Below are 16,247 nucleotides of genomic sequence, written 5' to 3'. Positions count from 1 at the left end.
TAGTGGGGGAAAAACAAGAGATTATGAAAAAGAAAAGGAACAAAACAGAAAAAAGAAAAGGAACGGAAAGGAAAGGAAGGAAGGAAGGAAGAAGGAAGGAAGGAGGGAAGGAGGGAAGAAGGAAGGAAGGAAGGAAAGAAGGAAGGAAGGTAGGAGGGAAGGAGGGAGGAAAGAAGGAAGAAGGAAGGCAGGCAGGAGGGGGAGATGACCTTTCTGACTCCAGAGGGATCCGAGTGGTTCTCCGAGCTGCTTTCCAAGGCAATGAGGCCCCGGCCACCCCAGGCTGTGACCCGGGAGTCTCCACAGCTGTCTGGGCGTCTCTCGTCCCCTCCTCCCCAGTTCAGATGCTGGGGTGCAGGAGCCCGCCTGGCGCCCTGGGCAGGGTGAGGGAAAATGGGGGGGGGGAATGGTTTTCCGGGAGAAGGAGGGTGAGGGACCGGCTGGGGAGCGCCCCTGGCCTCTCCTGGTCATTTGGCCCCTGGCCCGATGCCAGTCTGGTGCTGGCCCTGTTATACAGCAGCAAACAGACCCTGCCCGCCGGGGGCTTGCCTGGGACCAGAAAGCTGACGCTCCGGCAGAGGGTTGGTGCTGTAACCCCCGGCCAGGGCTGAGCCTGAGGGGACACTGGAGGGCACTGAGCTCCGCCCCGGTGGTCAGGGGAGGCTTCCTGGAGGAAGGGTCATCTCAACTGAGCCAGCGGACCCCCTCTGCCCCTTTCTCTTAAGCTCCTTAGGTAAGGCGTCCTCTCCACAGCCTCACAGGCACTGGGACGATGCCCCAGGGGCTCTTTTGGTGGCCCCTGGCCTGAGCCTGCAGACCAGCCCTTCCCCCACACCCTCTCCGTTCTCCTGCATGTCTCAGACATCGCCCTCCTTGCCACCCTCCCGTGGTGCAAGGGGACACCTCAGAAACAGCCTCTGATAGAATAAGAGTGGTGGGGTCCCTGTGCAGAGTCCCCGGCTGCCCTGCCCTGCTCTGTCCCCCTCTCTGGGGCCAGGGCTGCACTCGCCGGGCTTCTGCAGAGAAACAGGCCAACAGGGCGTGTATGTGTGTGTGTGTATGTGTGTGTGTGCACGTGCATGCGCACACACAAAGAAAGAGACTGATTTTAGGAAATGTGATTACGGAGCCGGTGAGTCGGCAGTGCGACGGGCGAGGCCGGCAGGCTGGAGCCGGGAGAGGAGCTGCTGTCTCTTCCACAGGCGCTTGCCTGTGGGTCCTTGCTGGGTTGGGTGGGCAGACTTTGATCCACCCAGGGCTTCGCCTGCCTGGACACGAGGCCCACCGCCAGCAGGGAGGGCAGTCTGCTGCACTCAAGGTCGGCCTGTGTAAGCACGGATCTCATCCTCGCAGAACACCCTTGCAGAAACATCCAGAACCGTGTGTGGGCACCGCGGCCCAGCCGGGCTGGCATGTAAATTAACTATCACACATGTGTTCGTCCCACCCGAGGCGTGGGGACGCCTGTTTGCACACTGCCGGGCCCAGCCCAGCCTCTGGCTGCACCACAGCATGGGGACTCTCTGGGTGGCCCTGGGGCTGGGGGCCGGGTGGCCCACTCCTCTCTGCTGTGCATCCGCCGAGGCCCTCTTGGGCCTCAACCCTGACCCGTTGCAGGCCCATCCGTCATCCTGTCTCCCTGTCCCCATCGCTGGGCTCCACACCTACACCTGGGCACATGGCCCCCAGGAAAGGCATCCAGGGTGAGTCGGGAGGAGTCCCTGTCACCAGCCTGCTCTGAGCCTCAGCAGCTCTGAGATCCCTCTCTGTGCCTCAGTGTCCCTGCCTGCTAAACGGGGGCACTAAGTGTTGCTGCTGACCGTCGTGCACCTGGAGGCTCGCGGAGAAGAGGGACGGGGCTGCCACGTGTGGGGCTCGGGTGCAGCCCCCGCTGCAGACGCGCTGGGCTAGGATTAGCGTCAGGATTCAGCGAAGATTCCTACCCGTTTCCTAGGGACGCTGTGACAGATTAATACAAACTGAGTGGCTCAAAACAACAGAAGTTTTTCTCTCGCAGTTCTGAGGCCGGAAGTCGGGGATCGGGTGTCGGGGGGCCATGCTCCCTGCAAAGGCTCCGGGGGGGGGTTCAGCGTCACTGCTGTGCTCTGAATGTTTGTCTCCCCGACTCCCGCTCAGGCGACGGTGTGGGAGGAGGGGCCCGCGGGAGGTGATTAGGTCCTGGGGGAGCCCTCGTGGACGGGACAGGCCCAGAGCGCTCCCTGGCCCTCGCGCCACGGAGGCCACGGGGAGCAGGTGCCGTCTGCGAACCGGAAGAGCCTCCCTCACGGACGCTGGATCCGCCGGCACCTGGGTCTTGGACCTGCAGCCCCCAGAACTGTGATGAGTTTCTGCTGCTTATCAGCCACCAGTCTCTGGCATTTTGTCACAGCAGCCTGCGCAGTCCCCGGCTTCGGTGGCTTGTGGACACACTGATCTGACTTCGCCTTCGCATCCCAGACCTGCTCCCTGTGGCTGAACATTGCCATTTCCACACCCCATTTTTCCAATAAAAATGTCATTTATTTTATTCATAAAAGGAAAGTCATTCATTGTAGGAAATTTGGAAACCACAGGAAAAATGATAAGAAATTCCCCCAACCCCCTCTCTCCCAGCCCAGGTGAGACTCGGCCTGGATCCCAGCTCGACCTTGGCAGCCGAGTGGCAGTCGGAGGGTTTGGCCTTGGGCTTGGTGACAGGGCCTCGAGCTTGCCTTGGTGGACAGGCCCTGCAGAGGGGGGGCGTGGGAGTTTCCTAAGGAATGAAGCAAGGCCCGGCCTCGCCTGAAGAGAGATGAAGGTTCTGGAGCTTTCCTCGGGCTGCCTCTCCCAGCTCCATGGCCTTCGGAGCTGGGGAGGTCTGGGCTGTGAGGCTGCCTTGGCCGGGTGGACAGGCCACCTTCCCCAGGGCAGGCAGCGTCCCAGGGAGAGGAGGGCAGCCTCGGGGCCCGCGGGCCGACCTGGTGCCGGCAGAGCAACCCACGTTCGCTCCGTCCTGAGCACCCACTGTGTGCTGGGCCCCGGCCTCTGCCCGGGGAGGCAGCCAGGGGCGATGCAAGCCCAGGGGCCACCGTCACAAACTGCATGATGGGGTGGCTTCAGCGGCAGACGTTTGTTCTCCCCCAGCCCTGGAGGCTGCAGGAGCCAGAGCAGGTGCAGCAGGGCCTGCTCCTTCCGGGCCTCTCCCTGGCCTGTAGCCAGCGTCTCCTCCCTGTGTCCTCACAGGCTCAGTCCCCTGTGGGTGTCTGTGTCCTCAGGCCTCTTTTCACAAGGACACTGGTCAGCCCTGATCAGGGCCCACCCCAGTGACCTTGTTTAACATAATGACCTCTGTGAAGACCCCGTCTTCAAACAGTCCCCAGAGGTCTAGGGGGTCAAGGCTTTGACATATAAATTTTGGAGGACACAGTTCAGCCCATGACGAGGGCACAGGACCTGGCTCCTGCCCGAGGCCACGTTTCTGGATGAGAAGTTCTGCCAAAGCCAACGGCAAGTCCACCCATCCCCGGCCCCCAAGAACCCGAGGGACCATGCCCACTGCACGCCCACCGTGGCGAGGGCAGCAAGGGCATCTGGGGACACAGGGAGACGCTGAGCCCCCACACCCTCGCCTGGCCCCTCTTGGCTACTGATGGAGGAGGGCCCCCTCCAGAAATTTAGATTACAGTTAAAATCTGGGCTGGGCATGGGGGTGAGCACCTGTGGTCCTCACTGCTCAGGAGGCTGAGATGGGAGGATCACTTGAGCCCACCCTGGGAGACAGAGTGAAACACTTTCTTAAAAAAAAAATCTTTTCTGTCAGGCGCAGTGGCACACACCTGTAATCCCAGCACTCTGGGAGGCTGAGGCAAGAGGATTGCTTGAGCTCAGGAGTTCAAGACCAGCCTGAGCAAGAGCGAGACCTTGTCTCCACTAAAAAAATAGAAAGAAATTATCTGGACAACTAAAAATATATATAGAAAAAATTAGCTGGGCATGGTGGCACATGCCTGTAGTCTGAGCCACTCGGGAGGCTGAGGCAGGAGGATTGCTTGAGCCCAGGAGTTTGAGGTTGCTGTGAGCGAGGCTGACGCCACGGCACTCACTCTAGCCTGGGCAACAGAGCGAGACTCTGTCTCAAAAAAAAAAAAAAATCTTTTGACTTAGATTTTTAACCGCCCCCCCATTGCAATGTTGGAGGGGCAGGGAGACAAAGGCCAGCCTTGGCCAGCCACCCCCCTCAGCCCTCTCCCGTCCCAAGGGAAACCCATCCCAGACTCCCCCTTTGATGTGAGAATGGAATACGCGTTTCCTGTGGCAACGACCAGGTGAGGCAGCTGCTGTCTCGTGCCAGAGGTGTCTCCCCTGATGGGCGTCTGTCGGGGGTAAGGCCTTCGTGTGCCTGGTGTTCGCCAACCTCCCGCTGTGGCGATTCTGCTTCAGGGCTCTCCCACGTGAGTCGGCTAAAGACGCCACCAAGCAAAGACGGTCCCATGGGCTTCAGACATTACAAGTGAAGGGAGCCATGGAAGGTGATCGTACTCTGAGATACGACAGGTGACACAGGCGGGGTGGGTGGGGTGGGGCCTTCGGCCACGGGGACGCGATCCAGGATGCCAGCAGGAGACATTTCTCCGCACTTCTTTCCTTACGGCAAGGTCAGAGCTGGACTCACAGAGGCCGTGCTGCCTTCTGGGCAGGCAGGAGAGTGGCTGGGCTGGGAGCGACACTTCCAGAGTGGCACTTTGCCGGCAGCCAGCCGAGAGGATGACATAATTTAGGAGGCAGATTTGTTGGGATTTGTCACGTCCAGTCTTTGACCCATGCATCGTTCCCTGAATTGCCAGGAAAGGTTCTTGGGGAGAAAACCAATGGAAAACTGTTTTCTTGGTCCCTTGGAGGAACAAGGCGCGGCTGGGTCGCAGGGTGGTGCTGGGCTGAGCACAGGTCGACCCTCCCCGTCCCGACCCTCATGGGGAGACGTCCTGCTCTGACCTGCCGTGTGCCGGACGGCAGCCCCGGCGGCAGCGTCTCCGACCTCGCCCTGGAAGCACCGGGCATCGCGGTTGCCTGTGCGGCTGGGCTCTGACCATTCTTATCCTTCATGCTGAGTGGATGCCGACCGCCAGGCAGAAGCCAAGTTCCCTCGGAAGTGCCCTGTCCTGAACGGTGGTGGAGCCAGCCCACCCCAGAGGGACGTCTTGGCCAGTGGGCTGCGCTGGTCGGGCTCCACCTTCCGGGAGCCCCTCTGTCTGCAGGCTCATTCCTCTGGCTGGCCCGCCCCCAGGGCTGGGTGCTGTGCGGGGGCTGTGGGCACACCTGACTGGCCTTGTGCCTCCAGGGCCACGTGTGGGTGCTCTGGGGACAGGCTCTGAGCGTTCAGGCTGACCAGGGTGGACAAGGCCTCTGACCATGGTGCTCTGGGGGTGCTCTGTGCAACTGGGGGCTGGCTGGTGGGCTTCCTCTGCAGCCTGAAGGGAGGGGACCTGCCCCCGTGCAGGGTGACTCAGGCTGGGGCTCATCGTGGGCTCAGCCAGCAGGTGGGAGGTACCTGCGGCACAGAGGCGTTTCCAGAGCAGACGGCTCAGGAAGCATTTCGTGGGCAGCCGGGTGTTCCTGTGCCAGTTTCCGAGGGACCCACTCACAGACACCGGGCTGGGCTCACGGGAGCCGGGCCCGTCACAGGTGCTGCTGGGCGTCCTCAGCTTGGGCACATCGTTAGCAGTTGCTCGTGTTGCTCCAGGATGTGGTATAGGCGCAGCAGAGCGAGCGTGCTGAAGGGCAGAGCGTGTGTGCGGATGTGCGTCACCTGCAGGTACACGTGTGCTGCCATGTTTATGGGTCTGCAGGCGTGTGTCTTTGCCAGTGTAAAGTTCAAGGACGCATCATATGGGGTTTAGTAAGGGGACAGGTTGGCGGGGCAGGCAGGCGTTCGCGGTACGTCCGCACATTGCAGAGCTCGCTTACCGACGGAGGCAGCAGACAAACCTTCCACATAGGATGGCGTGGAGGCCAAGGGTGGCAGCGTCTGCACGCCCTCATCTGGGCTGTATTCACACCGAAGTTGCCATGTGTAAATAAATAAATATATATACATATATATAAATATGATTTAGCAGGACTGAAATGAAAAACAAAAGCAGAAACAAGAAGAGGTGCAGAACTCACAGTTCCCATCTATGCCGAGCTGGATTCAAGGAGAGATGAGAATTTTACAGGTCAAAAATGAATTATTCCAAGACGGAAAGAAATAGTCTGGAATTCACCCAAAGAGAGCAAATGCCAGGAGGAAACGGAACCCGAACACCCCTGACAGGTTTGCAAAGCTCAGCCTGTGCAAGTGGCCTTCAGAGATCAGCTCTTCAGGCCAGAGGCTGTTTGGGGGGGAGGTGACTGTCCCTGGCGCAGAGCGGAGAAGAGCCCCGGCCTGGGAAGACATTGGGCAGGCCTTTCCCGGCTTTCTATGAATCGAGGCCCCAGGAGTCCAGGCGCGGGTCGGGGTGTGAGTAGAGCTCAGGGTGCCCCACCACCTCCTGCAGGAGCAGACGCTGGGGCAGAGCAAGCCGAGGGTGGGGTCCCCGTGTGGGCACTGCGCCAGCCACCAGAATGTTCCAGAACAAAGGCAAGAAGGAAGGGGCACCTCTCCTCCCCGAGAGCCCCCCCAAACCTTCCCCTATCTGAAGATTTAAATGTACGTCCCCACCTCCCTGTAAACGGGCCCCCAGTGACAACCGTCCCCCCGTGGGGTGTGCTTTTGCTGTGACACATGGCACCGACATCTCCCCTGTTCAGAAACACAGGACACGCGCAGGTCCTTGCACGCAGGGCACCGTGGTGACATTTAATGTGAATTTACACGCACGCACGCGTCGCATCACACCCGTCAGCTGCTCCAAGTGGCGTCTGCGGAAAAGCACAGTGTCCTTCGCCGCCACCGGAGAACTTGCCAGAAGCAGCCCCGGAGACACAACTCCACCAAAGAAAAAGTACAGTACCCGTTTCTGTATAAGAATATATTATTTAAAAGACAGTTTAAAAATAAAAATTCTGTACAGTATCATGAATTCCTTTGTTTCTCAGTGGACAAAACGGTTGTTAGAAAACGCGGTCCTGGTGCCGGGCGCGGAGAGCAGCACTTCCCGCGGGGAGGAGCCGCGGGCCCGGCGCGAGCGGAGCGGCAGCCACGGTCACGGCCGTCCTCAGGTGCGGTCTGTGCGGGGAAGGAAAGCGACCACGGGTTGGTTTTGTGGGGACTGAGCACACGCAGCCAGCATCACACACGTCACAGGATTGCACAGGGACCGTTTGAAAGAACGGGGCCGGCAGACATGCTGTCGAGCACGTTTAGGCAAATAAAACAGCACGGATCCCCCTTCAGAGCCACAACACAGTCTGGATTAAAACCTAAACGCCAGCATTTCCTGCGCGCTCCGTACGGACCCCCGCTCTCTCTCTGACACTAAGGCAGCCACGGGAAGGGGACCACGGCCTCCCCTTTAGAGCTTAGGGTTCTGGCTGTGGAGAAGCCGAGACACTTGTGGGTGTCGCTCGGCTTGTAGGTAGCAGAGCTCGGTCTCAAAACAGGGCGTGTCGGACGCCAAAGCCCGTCCCTGCTCCTCTCACAAAACCAGGTCCGCCTCCTCACGCCCTGGGCCTCGCGCTTGGCAAGCCAAGGGGCTCTGGAATCATCTGCTGGACTCGTGTACGGTGTGACCCTATTACGAGGTGGCCCAGGAGGCGGCTTCTGCGTCCCACGTGGACTAAAGGGGTGGCCAGTGTCAACAAGTGCAGAGGAAAATGCTTAACGCCACGTAAGTACTTTGTTTTGGAAAAGCTTTAAAGCTTAAGTGCTTTGAATGCACTTTTTGAACGTGCATAAGCTGATTGTTGATGCTTTTCTACTAACTAAAGTACGTTCTCCTTTCAGAGCCTAATTCTAACTATTAGACGCGAAGAATAAAAGTTTCACCTATTTAAAGAATTGCGGAATTCAGATGTTCTCCCCTCCCTGCCCCCATTCCCGTCTTTGCTTCCGTCCCACGATTTGCGGCCCCTCCCGCTTTAGTCTGAATCGCTGTGCGGGGCGAGACAGCTCAGAACAGCCTTACCTTCGCTTTGCTTCACATCTCTCCTTTTCTCTCTGGATGTTTCGGGGCTCCCGGACGTCAAGCTCTCCGTCTTTTTCTGTAACTAGACACGGTGCGGAGAAGGGCGGTCAGCTCCGGCACACAGGAGGTGGGCGACAGCCACGGCTTCTCCCGCAGCTGCGGTTTCTGCTGCCTGTGGCCCCGGTGCCCAGACACACCACAGGGCTTTGCAGACACGGCCTTCTCCACCTTCCCAGGCATCCACGGCCCACGTGGGGGCCACAGCCGGGGAAGCCCTGACTGAAGGGGGCTTTGCAGGGGGTCAGGGCACAGAGAGGCCAGAATGGGACAAAGTGTGGGTGGCCGGGCACGCTGTTCTATCTGCGTCGGCCCCTGGAGAGAGGCGGCAGGAGGGTGGACGGGGCCTCCGTGGCAGCTGGACGGGGGGCAGGGGCTGCGGAGGCCTCCCCTGGCTCTGCCCTGTGCACCTGAGCCTCCCTTGAGGAGCAACATCCACCCGACGGCAGCCTGAAGCCAGGCCCGGGCTCCCTGACCCCTGAGAGGTGTCCAGCTGCCGTGTGCATGCCCCGTGCCTGGAAACTGGGATGTGGGTGGTCACTTTGTCCCTGTACCGAGGGGAGCGTCCCTTTCCACACCATGTCCTCCTCTGAGCAAGTCAGCCCTGGGGCCGGGGGAGGGGCGGGCCCTCCTCGGAGACACCTGCACATGTCTGGGTGCCACGGGATCGGTCACAGCTGTGCCTCTCTCGCTAACGGCTCGGAGAGTAAACTCCCTGGAAGGAGCGCAGAGCACGGACGCAGACGCAGCTGTGGTTTCTGGGAGTGCACAGATTCCCCCGTTTTATCGGCCCGGCTTTCAGCGGAGCAGAAGCGCTCCCGGCCGTGTGGCCGCCGACCTCGCAGCCCTGTGGGGCATGCACCGGGTCTGGGCGAGGAGTGTGGCGCGGAGCCCGCTGTGGCAGCCTGCCCCGAGGACGGCCTCCCGAGCCCTCCGTCCTACCTCTTTCATGGCGTCGTCGATCCGCTTCAGCTCCTCGTAGCGGTCCCGGGACTCCCACAGCGGCTGCAGCATGAGCTCCTCCACCACAGGGAAGAGCTACGAGACACAACCCGTTTGCTCAGACCGTGCATCGGCCTGAAGGCGCCAGGACGGTTGAGAAAAACAGGCGTCAGGTCCTCTGTGTTCAGCGGAGCCCACAGGACATTTACGGCCACCCCGTGGCACTTCTGGTGGCCTCCTGGGTCGGGGCCGCGGGGAAACCCAAGTGGCCGAGGTGCGGAGGACACTGGGTCAATCCTGCCTCCCGGGGACCCTCGTGCCAGCCACTCCCCCCACCTCCAGGCTGGCGATCTGTGTCCAGGCCTCGCTGCCCCTGGAGTGGACCCGCCGAAAGCCCCTTCCCCTCCTGCCTTCTGGGCCCCCAGCCCCGTGAGACGAGGGCGGGGCGCAGGTTCGGAAGTTCTTACAAGGGGCAGGGAAGAGGAGCCTGCAGAGGCCGCGGGGCTGGGGGTCCTGGAGAAGGAAGGGGTGGCCGCTCTGAGCCCTGCAGCCTTGGTCCCAGTCGTGCTGGGTGGGGAGAGTGGGGGGCGAGGGGTGAGTTTTGGACGTGCTGAGGGGTCGAGGTGGGGGCCTCGGCAAGCAGCCACAGGCAGCCCTGGGCCCCGCAGGGAGTGGACAGGACTGTGCCGTGGGCAGACAGGGCCACCGGCCAGCGTGGGCTGAAGGCAGGGACCTGGGCTCTGGGTTGAGCAACCTGAGGTCACTGATTCCGGCTGGTTCCTTGAGGAGCGACCACACGGCCTGACGGTGGGACGCGGAGGGAGGGCCAGGAGGTCAACAGAAGCAGCCCAGCTGCCCGCTGGGTCCTGCAGGCCAGCAGGGGTGGCGCAGGGGGTGGAGGGGGAGCCCTGATGGCCCAGGGAGGTGGCTGGGCAGCTCTGCGCAGAGAGCAGGGTGCTGGGGCGGGGGCCAGGCTGCGGGGGAGCCGGGGAAACGGCCTGGAGAGTGTCGCCATGAGAGCAGGGCAAGGAGGCTTCTCAGGGCTCCAGTGTGTGTGTGTGTGTGTGTGTGTGTGTGTGTGTGTGTGTGTGTGCATGTATGAGCACATGCCTGTGGGTATTTCTCAGGGTCAGGCCTCGGCGTGTGGTGACAATTACTCACCTTGGTCACTGTCTCAAACATCGGGATCAGGACAAACTTGATGAACCCAATTTGGGCTGTAGCTTTGGTCACTTTGTCCCGGTCCATGAACGGGGCCACAGGGAGGCCTTCCGACTTCTCGCGGTCACTCTGCGGGAATGCAGCAGACGGCGACATTGAGGACAGAAATCCCACGGAATGTGGACAGCGGTGTGCGCGTTCTTCTTGGGGACAGACCAAGTGAGCTGATTCACCAACAGCCAAGCACACCACGCTCTGACCTGTCGGCAGGGACGAGGGACAGCAGCCCTGGGAGCCAGGTGCCCGGGCGCTGCCACCCGGGCTCCCTCCTGCCCCCCAGTCTTGCTTCTTGACTTTCAGGCAGTTTGCTGACAAGTCCATCCCTGAAAGCAGTTCAATTAGTGGTGACAGGTGGCAATTTTACAACATTTGCTGTTCTGGGCTGTCACTGCCTTTCAGGTTTCAAAGGACGGCCTATTTCGTTTCTGACATGCGCCTGCCTCGAAGGCTGGTGAAGCCCTGGGTGGGAGCGAGCAGGCCCGTCCCCCCGGCGCCCCCCAAACACGGGCCTTGCTAAACGGGGCTGAGGGGTGATTGCGGGTTTGACTGCTTTGCAAGACTCTTACCTGCATAAAATACTCTTCTAATAAACAGTCCACCCAAGGTTCTGCAACTTCCATGGGACGGACCTCATTAGAGATATCGCAGCATTTTATCAAAATCATCTTCAGCTGAAAAAAGAGACTTTGGCATTTAGGCACAGGAAGACGTGACAACCTCCCGCTGCTGGTTGGGTCTGGACCTGCCCTGGCTGTAGGGGATGCCGGGGGTGGGGGCACCGAATCAGGCAATGCGGGGTCTGGCCGGCCTGAGCCTCCCTCACAGAGGTGGCTCTGTGTGCGGTGCCTTCACGGCAGAGCCAGGGCCAGGAACCAGAGTCAGCTTCGCGTCTTCTTCAAGTCAAAAAGAGATGGAGGAACCGAAAGTGCTGCCCCCAACCTCAAAGGAGAGCTCCCCCAGGAGGCGAGGCCCTGCTCAGGCTTTCCTAGTGAAAGCCTTGACCTTGAAAACCAGATCCACAGACACCTTGTTCCAAGGCAAGCCTGAGAATCTTGGCGTGTTGGTTTGCGTCTGAGCTGGGTCGTAGGACTCCCATTCAGCCAGCCCCGCGGGAGGCAGAGCAGCCTACTTACCAAGGTCATGTGCTCCTCATTGCTGTAGTCAAAATTCTCCATTTTTTCTTTGAAAGAATCCATAATTTCTGCATGCCTTGCCATGTCGGTGGCCAAGATTAGCGTGATCATTCCCTGAGTAGGGAGAAGATAAAGTGTTAACACAGGGCACGATCTGAACAATTATTCCACAGGTGCCTACAGTATACAGAGCCCCTGGACACATTATTTCATTTAGCCTCATGCCAACTCTGCATGTATCCATCCTCTATCCATCCACTTGTCCACACATCCATCCACCCATCCATCCACTTGTCCAAGCATCCATCCATCCAACCATCCACACATCTACTCACATATCCATCCAACCATCCACTTGTCCAAGCATCCATCTATCCAACCATCCACACATCCACCCATCCACTTGTCCATCGATTCATCCATCCATCTACCCATCCACCCATCCATCCACTTGTCCATGCATCCATCTATCCAACCATCCACACATCCACCCACACATCCATCCAACCATCCACACATCCACCCACACATCCATCCAACTATCCACTTGTCCAAGCATCCATCTATCCAACCACCCACTTGTCCATCAATCCATCCATCCATCTACCCATCCATCCATACATCCACTTGTTCACACATCCATCCACCCATCCACCCATCCACCTATCCATCATCCATCCATCCCACAAACATTTATAGAACACATCTCTGAGCTAGGTATGGTGTTCTACTTTTCCCAAGAAAATAAAACCACAAGCATCAAATACAAAACCCAAATCAATCAATATAGGTAAACTCAAATGTACATTTTGAAGGGGGGCATTGCTTGCATTTTGAACTATGTAATTTTTTGTAAGGATTTGATTATATTTTTAGTGAATTTTCAGTTATACCTCAAATCTTCAATGACAAAATATTTTTAAAAATTGGGACAACTGATTTTGCCCCTAGAAGAAAGTCTTTTTTTAAAGTCAGGGCAGCATTTGATGCAGGACAAGCCCCAAGTCCCCACGGTGGTGCTATGAGGACGATGCTGTCTGTAGGTGGCCGCTCCTTGGATTGGGCACCCCCTTTTTTGGGATGCTGCTCTGACACCCTGCGCTGGGTGAGTCCTGCACTAAGGGGGTGTTCAGTTGCTTGGGTTCTCCAGGTCCTGTCATTGAGGGCTCCCACCGGGCAGCCGCCAGGGCGGCAGCAGCACACGCGGCATTCTCTCTTCGCGTTCGTCCCTTTACCTACTGCAGAGGAAGATTCGAGACAGCTTATCTCAACCACACGCGGCCCATGTGGGCAGGTGCATAAACGCGGAAGAGGCCAGAGAGCCTGCAGATAAAGAGGAGATAACTGTCCCAGGACTCGGTGTTTCAATAACCACTGTACTAAGCACTGCGTTTAGCTTCGAACTTCCTGGGCGTGGAGACACATCAGGAGACAATGGTTTATGAGGCTGTTGCTCTCCGATAAAGGGAAGCTTATCAGCTCTCCGGGCGAAGAGGAGTGTGTTCCCAGCACTGGATTCTAACGTCTGTCAGCTGCACCTTGAAGGAAGGCCATGCGGACTCGGAACGGGCAGGTCTGTGTCGCGGCGTGGCAGAAGGCGGCTCCCTGTGTGGGCTTCCTGGGGCTGCCACATGGTACCAGACCGGGCGCTCAAAGCAACAGGGCTCTAGAGGAGGGTGGATCCTTCTCATCTCCTCCAGCTCCTGGTGGCCACAGGTGTTTCTGGGCTTGTGGCTGAATCGCTCCAATCTCTGCCTCTGTTGTCACGGGCCCTTTGCATCTGCACCCGTGTCTTCTCTTCTGTTTCTTAGAAGGACACTTGTCATTGGACTTAGGGCCCACCTGGGCAGTCCATGCCAATCTTATCCGGAGATCTTAAGCAGAGATGGAAGAACCCTTTTCCAAATAAGATCACATTCACAGGAGGTGGCTGTATCTTTCTTTGGGGTGGTGGTAGCTACAGTTCCACCCACTACACTTCTCCCTGAGCTCACTCCAAGGTCTCTCCTCCCTGCAAACGTCGGAGGGTGGAGCATGGAGTTAGGGTTCCATGGGGTGCCCCAAGAGAGTGGGGGTGTTATTTTGGGGGGCTGGGTAGTCTTCCTCTCATGTAGGTGTCCTCTCATCCTCCTCCCGTCGTGCCCTAAGAGTGGGAAAAGTCCCTTATCTGAGGTGGGAGCAGGCTGACGGGGCTGTGGGTGGCAGGTGACAGCAGCTAGGGGTTATGGGGCAGTGGTCAGCTCTACCAGGTCGGATGCAGTGGACGTGTCTGTCCAGGCAGGTGACCCCCCCCAACCTCTCTGAGCCTCAGTTTCCTGGCTGAAAAGTGGACAAAGGACTTATCTTGCAGGGAGGGGTGAAGGCTGAATTAAATGGCGGCAGGGAAGTGCAGGTCAGTGGACGGCCATGTGTGCGTGGCAAAAATGCCCTCTTCTTGGGGCTCCCCTCCTGGCCCTGAAGGAGGTGGGGAAGGAGGGCGTGTTCCCCACGGCCCCTGGTGGGCACTGCTGTGACCAGGAGCTTGTGGGAGCCCCCAGCCACTGGAGAGAGGGCTTCTGTTCTGCACCCCCCACTCCAGTGGGAGGGGTCGGCCCTACACACCTGTCTGATCTGCTTGAACTCGTCTGGGGGCACGTTGGAGAAGATGTTGCACTCGGACTGGGCGAGGATCTGGAAGGCCACGGCGCAGTGGTGGTTCTCCAGCGGCGAGATGTCGTTGTAGCGGACCGCCAGCTCCGTGCGGGCGTTGATCTGGTACCTGGGGGGCCAGGGGGAAGGAAGGGGAGGCTCAGGCGACCTCCCCAGCCACCTGCATGGCAGCGAGGCTGGAGGGAAGTGCGTGGTTCAGGAACCCACTTCTGCACTTTCACATCAGAGGCTGTGGGCGAGGCCTCTGTGCTGGCTTGTGCCATGCACGGCCACACCTTGGAATCCAGTCTGGCAAACAGTGCCAGGGCTCTCAGGGATATTTGACGTCACCCCATAAACACATGCAAATTCAACAGAAGGGACTGATGCATCACTGTGAACCCAAACCCGTGCATGTGGCCTGGACTTGGTCAGTCACGTTGGCTGGAGCTGTGTGGACAGGCAGGAGCAGAGCGACGCCCCGTAGAGTGTGGCCTGTGGCCTGTTCTCCTGACCCCCCACCCCACGATGGGCCCCCCGCCCCCGTTCCTCTGCAGCTCCTTCCTTCCCCTGCTCCGGCCCTGCCTCTGCCTCAGCCCCGCTGGCGGCAGGCAGGGAGGCCGCCCAGGGTGCAGCGTGCTCTGGGGCCCGGCACTGTGGAGCCATCACTGGGGTGTGGGGCCCCATTCCCTGCTTGGGGTGGCGGTGTCGGCACTGCCAGGGCTCTGCTGTGCACATGCTGAGCACGGAGCCACAACCGCACAGGTGTGGTGGCCCCTGGCGTTTAATGCCCTGAAGATTCCTGCTGAGGGGAGGCCCAAGGCCCCGGACAAAGTCCCAAAGCAGCAGGAGCCGCGTCCTGCAGCGGCAGAGCTAGGGGCTGGGGGGCCCTTTATCAGCAGCTCCATCCCGGAGCTGGTCGGGGGCTGGGCTCATAGGCTGTCCCCCGCAAGAGAACAGCAAGGAAACAATGGCGCACGTACGTGTTGTTGTAGCCTGGGTGGTCCAAGTCGTGGCAGATGGCCGCCGTCATTAGGATCAAGATGTCCATTTGGGAAAACTTCTCCTGGATTAGAAAATAAGGTTTTTGCCCTCTTCACTCCAAAGGTGGGATGGGGTGAGGAGGGGCTGGAATGAGGTGGGAGACGAGTGATGCGGGTGGGACGAAGCCCCCTCCGGCTCTCAGGAGCCTCCTGGCCTGGTGGGAAGGACCCGCCACACTGCGGGGTGGGGTGAGCAGGTGGGGACACGTGCTCCTGTCATCCAGGAGCGGCCTCGCCCACTGGGGCAGCCGATGGCAACATGTGGGGTGTTTCCCAGGAATGGAAGAAGCAGCTGGGCCCCCGCCTGCCGCTCTTTTGGGGGGACAGAAGCTGCCACTCGCTGGAAGCCGCCCCGTCCCCAAGAACGGAGGTGGGGGACGGGCGGCAGGACCCACCTGGAGATCGCAGAGCCAGACCATGCTGTACATCATCTGCGCCACGCAGAAGCAGTGCCGGAAGTTGTGGAAAGGGTTGTTCCTGTAGTTGTCGTGCACGCAGAGCTGCGAGAGAGGCGAGCGCTGCACACTTTGCTCCCCGCGGCCCGCAGGGCACCGAGGGCTCCGACGCTCTGGCCAAACCCTCCTGTGCCCCGAGTTCCCCGCAGGTCTGGCCGGGCGGCCGGGAGCTGAGAGCGCCCACGGGCCGCTGCGGCTCCTGGGGCAGGTGTGGGGATGCAGCTCCCTCTGGGGTTTCACCCGGGGTTGGGGACTGGGGCGTCCCCAGAGGCGTCTGACAAGCCACCCTGGGGCACGAAGTAGGGCGTGGGGCGGGGGGACTCCAGGGGGGGCTCGAGGGCCCTGGGCACCATGAAACCTCAGCAGGCTTTTCACATTCGGTTCCCAGCAGTGTTTTATTTTTTTTTAAAACTCTGCTGCTAAACACAATCATATGCACATACACACACACACACACACTCACACACACACACACACACACACACACACACGCTCCCATGCACATGCTCACACCCCACACACGCTCACACGTACACGCTCCCATGCACATGCTGACACGCACACATGCTCACACGCACACAGGCTCACACGCACATGCTCCCCCGACTGCTGCCGGGGCACGTGTTGCTTCACCTAACAACATCCTTATTCCTCGCTCGGCGGAGCAGGAGCTGCGGGAGCAGA

At 59.5% G+C, this 16,247-nt stretch overlaps 1 protein-coding gene across 6 annotated transcripts in view; it reads right to left on the bottom strand.

The window, feature by feature from the left end:
- Positions 1-6,974: 6,974 nt before the first annotated feature.
- Positions 6,975-16,247, bottom strand: part of PDE9A (phosphodiesterase 9A) — an 82,843-nt gene continuing 73,570 nt past the window's right edge. For all 6 annotated transcript variants that reach the window (XM_045540728.1, XM_045540733.1, XM_045540731.1 and 3 more), the window contains 9 exons: positions 15,504-15,608; positions 15,049-15,131; positions 14,039-14,195; positions 11,438-11,551; positions 10,871-10,975; positions 10,245-10,373; positions 9,084-9,179; positions 8,085-8,166; positions 6,975-7,186 (listed from right to left, as the gene is read on the bottom strand). In XM_045540728.1, coding sequence (XP_045396684.1) covers positions 7,176-7,186; positions 8,085-8,166; positions 9,084-9,179; positions 10,245-10,373; positions 10,871-10,975; positions 11,438-11,551; positions 14,039-14,195; positions 15,049-15,131; positions 15,504-15,608 — 882 coding nt within the window. In that variant the 3' untranslated portion in view covers positions 6,975-7,175. The remainder of the gene's footprint in view (positions 7,187-8,084; positions 8,167-9,083; positions 9,180-10,244; positions 10,374-10,870; positions 10,976-11,437; positions 11,552-14,038; positions 14,196-15,048; positions 15,132-15,503; positions 15,609-16,247) is intronic.

The sequence above is a fragment of the Lemur catta genome, chromosome 1 (genome assembly GCF_020740605.2).
Source record: "Lemur catta isolate mLemCat1 chromosome 1, mLemCat1.pri, whole genome shotgun sequence".
Lineage (NCBI taxonomy): Eukaryota > Metazoa > Chordata > Mammalia > Primates > Lemuridae > Lemur > Lemur catta.
The sequence above is the reverse complement of the archived record's forward strand: the minus strand, read 5'-3'. Positions and strand labels throughout refer to the sequence as shown.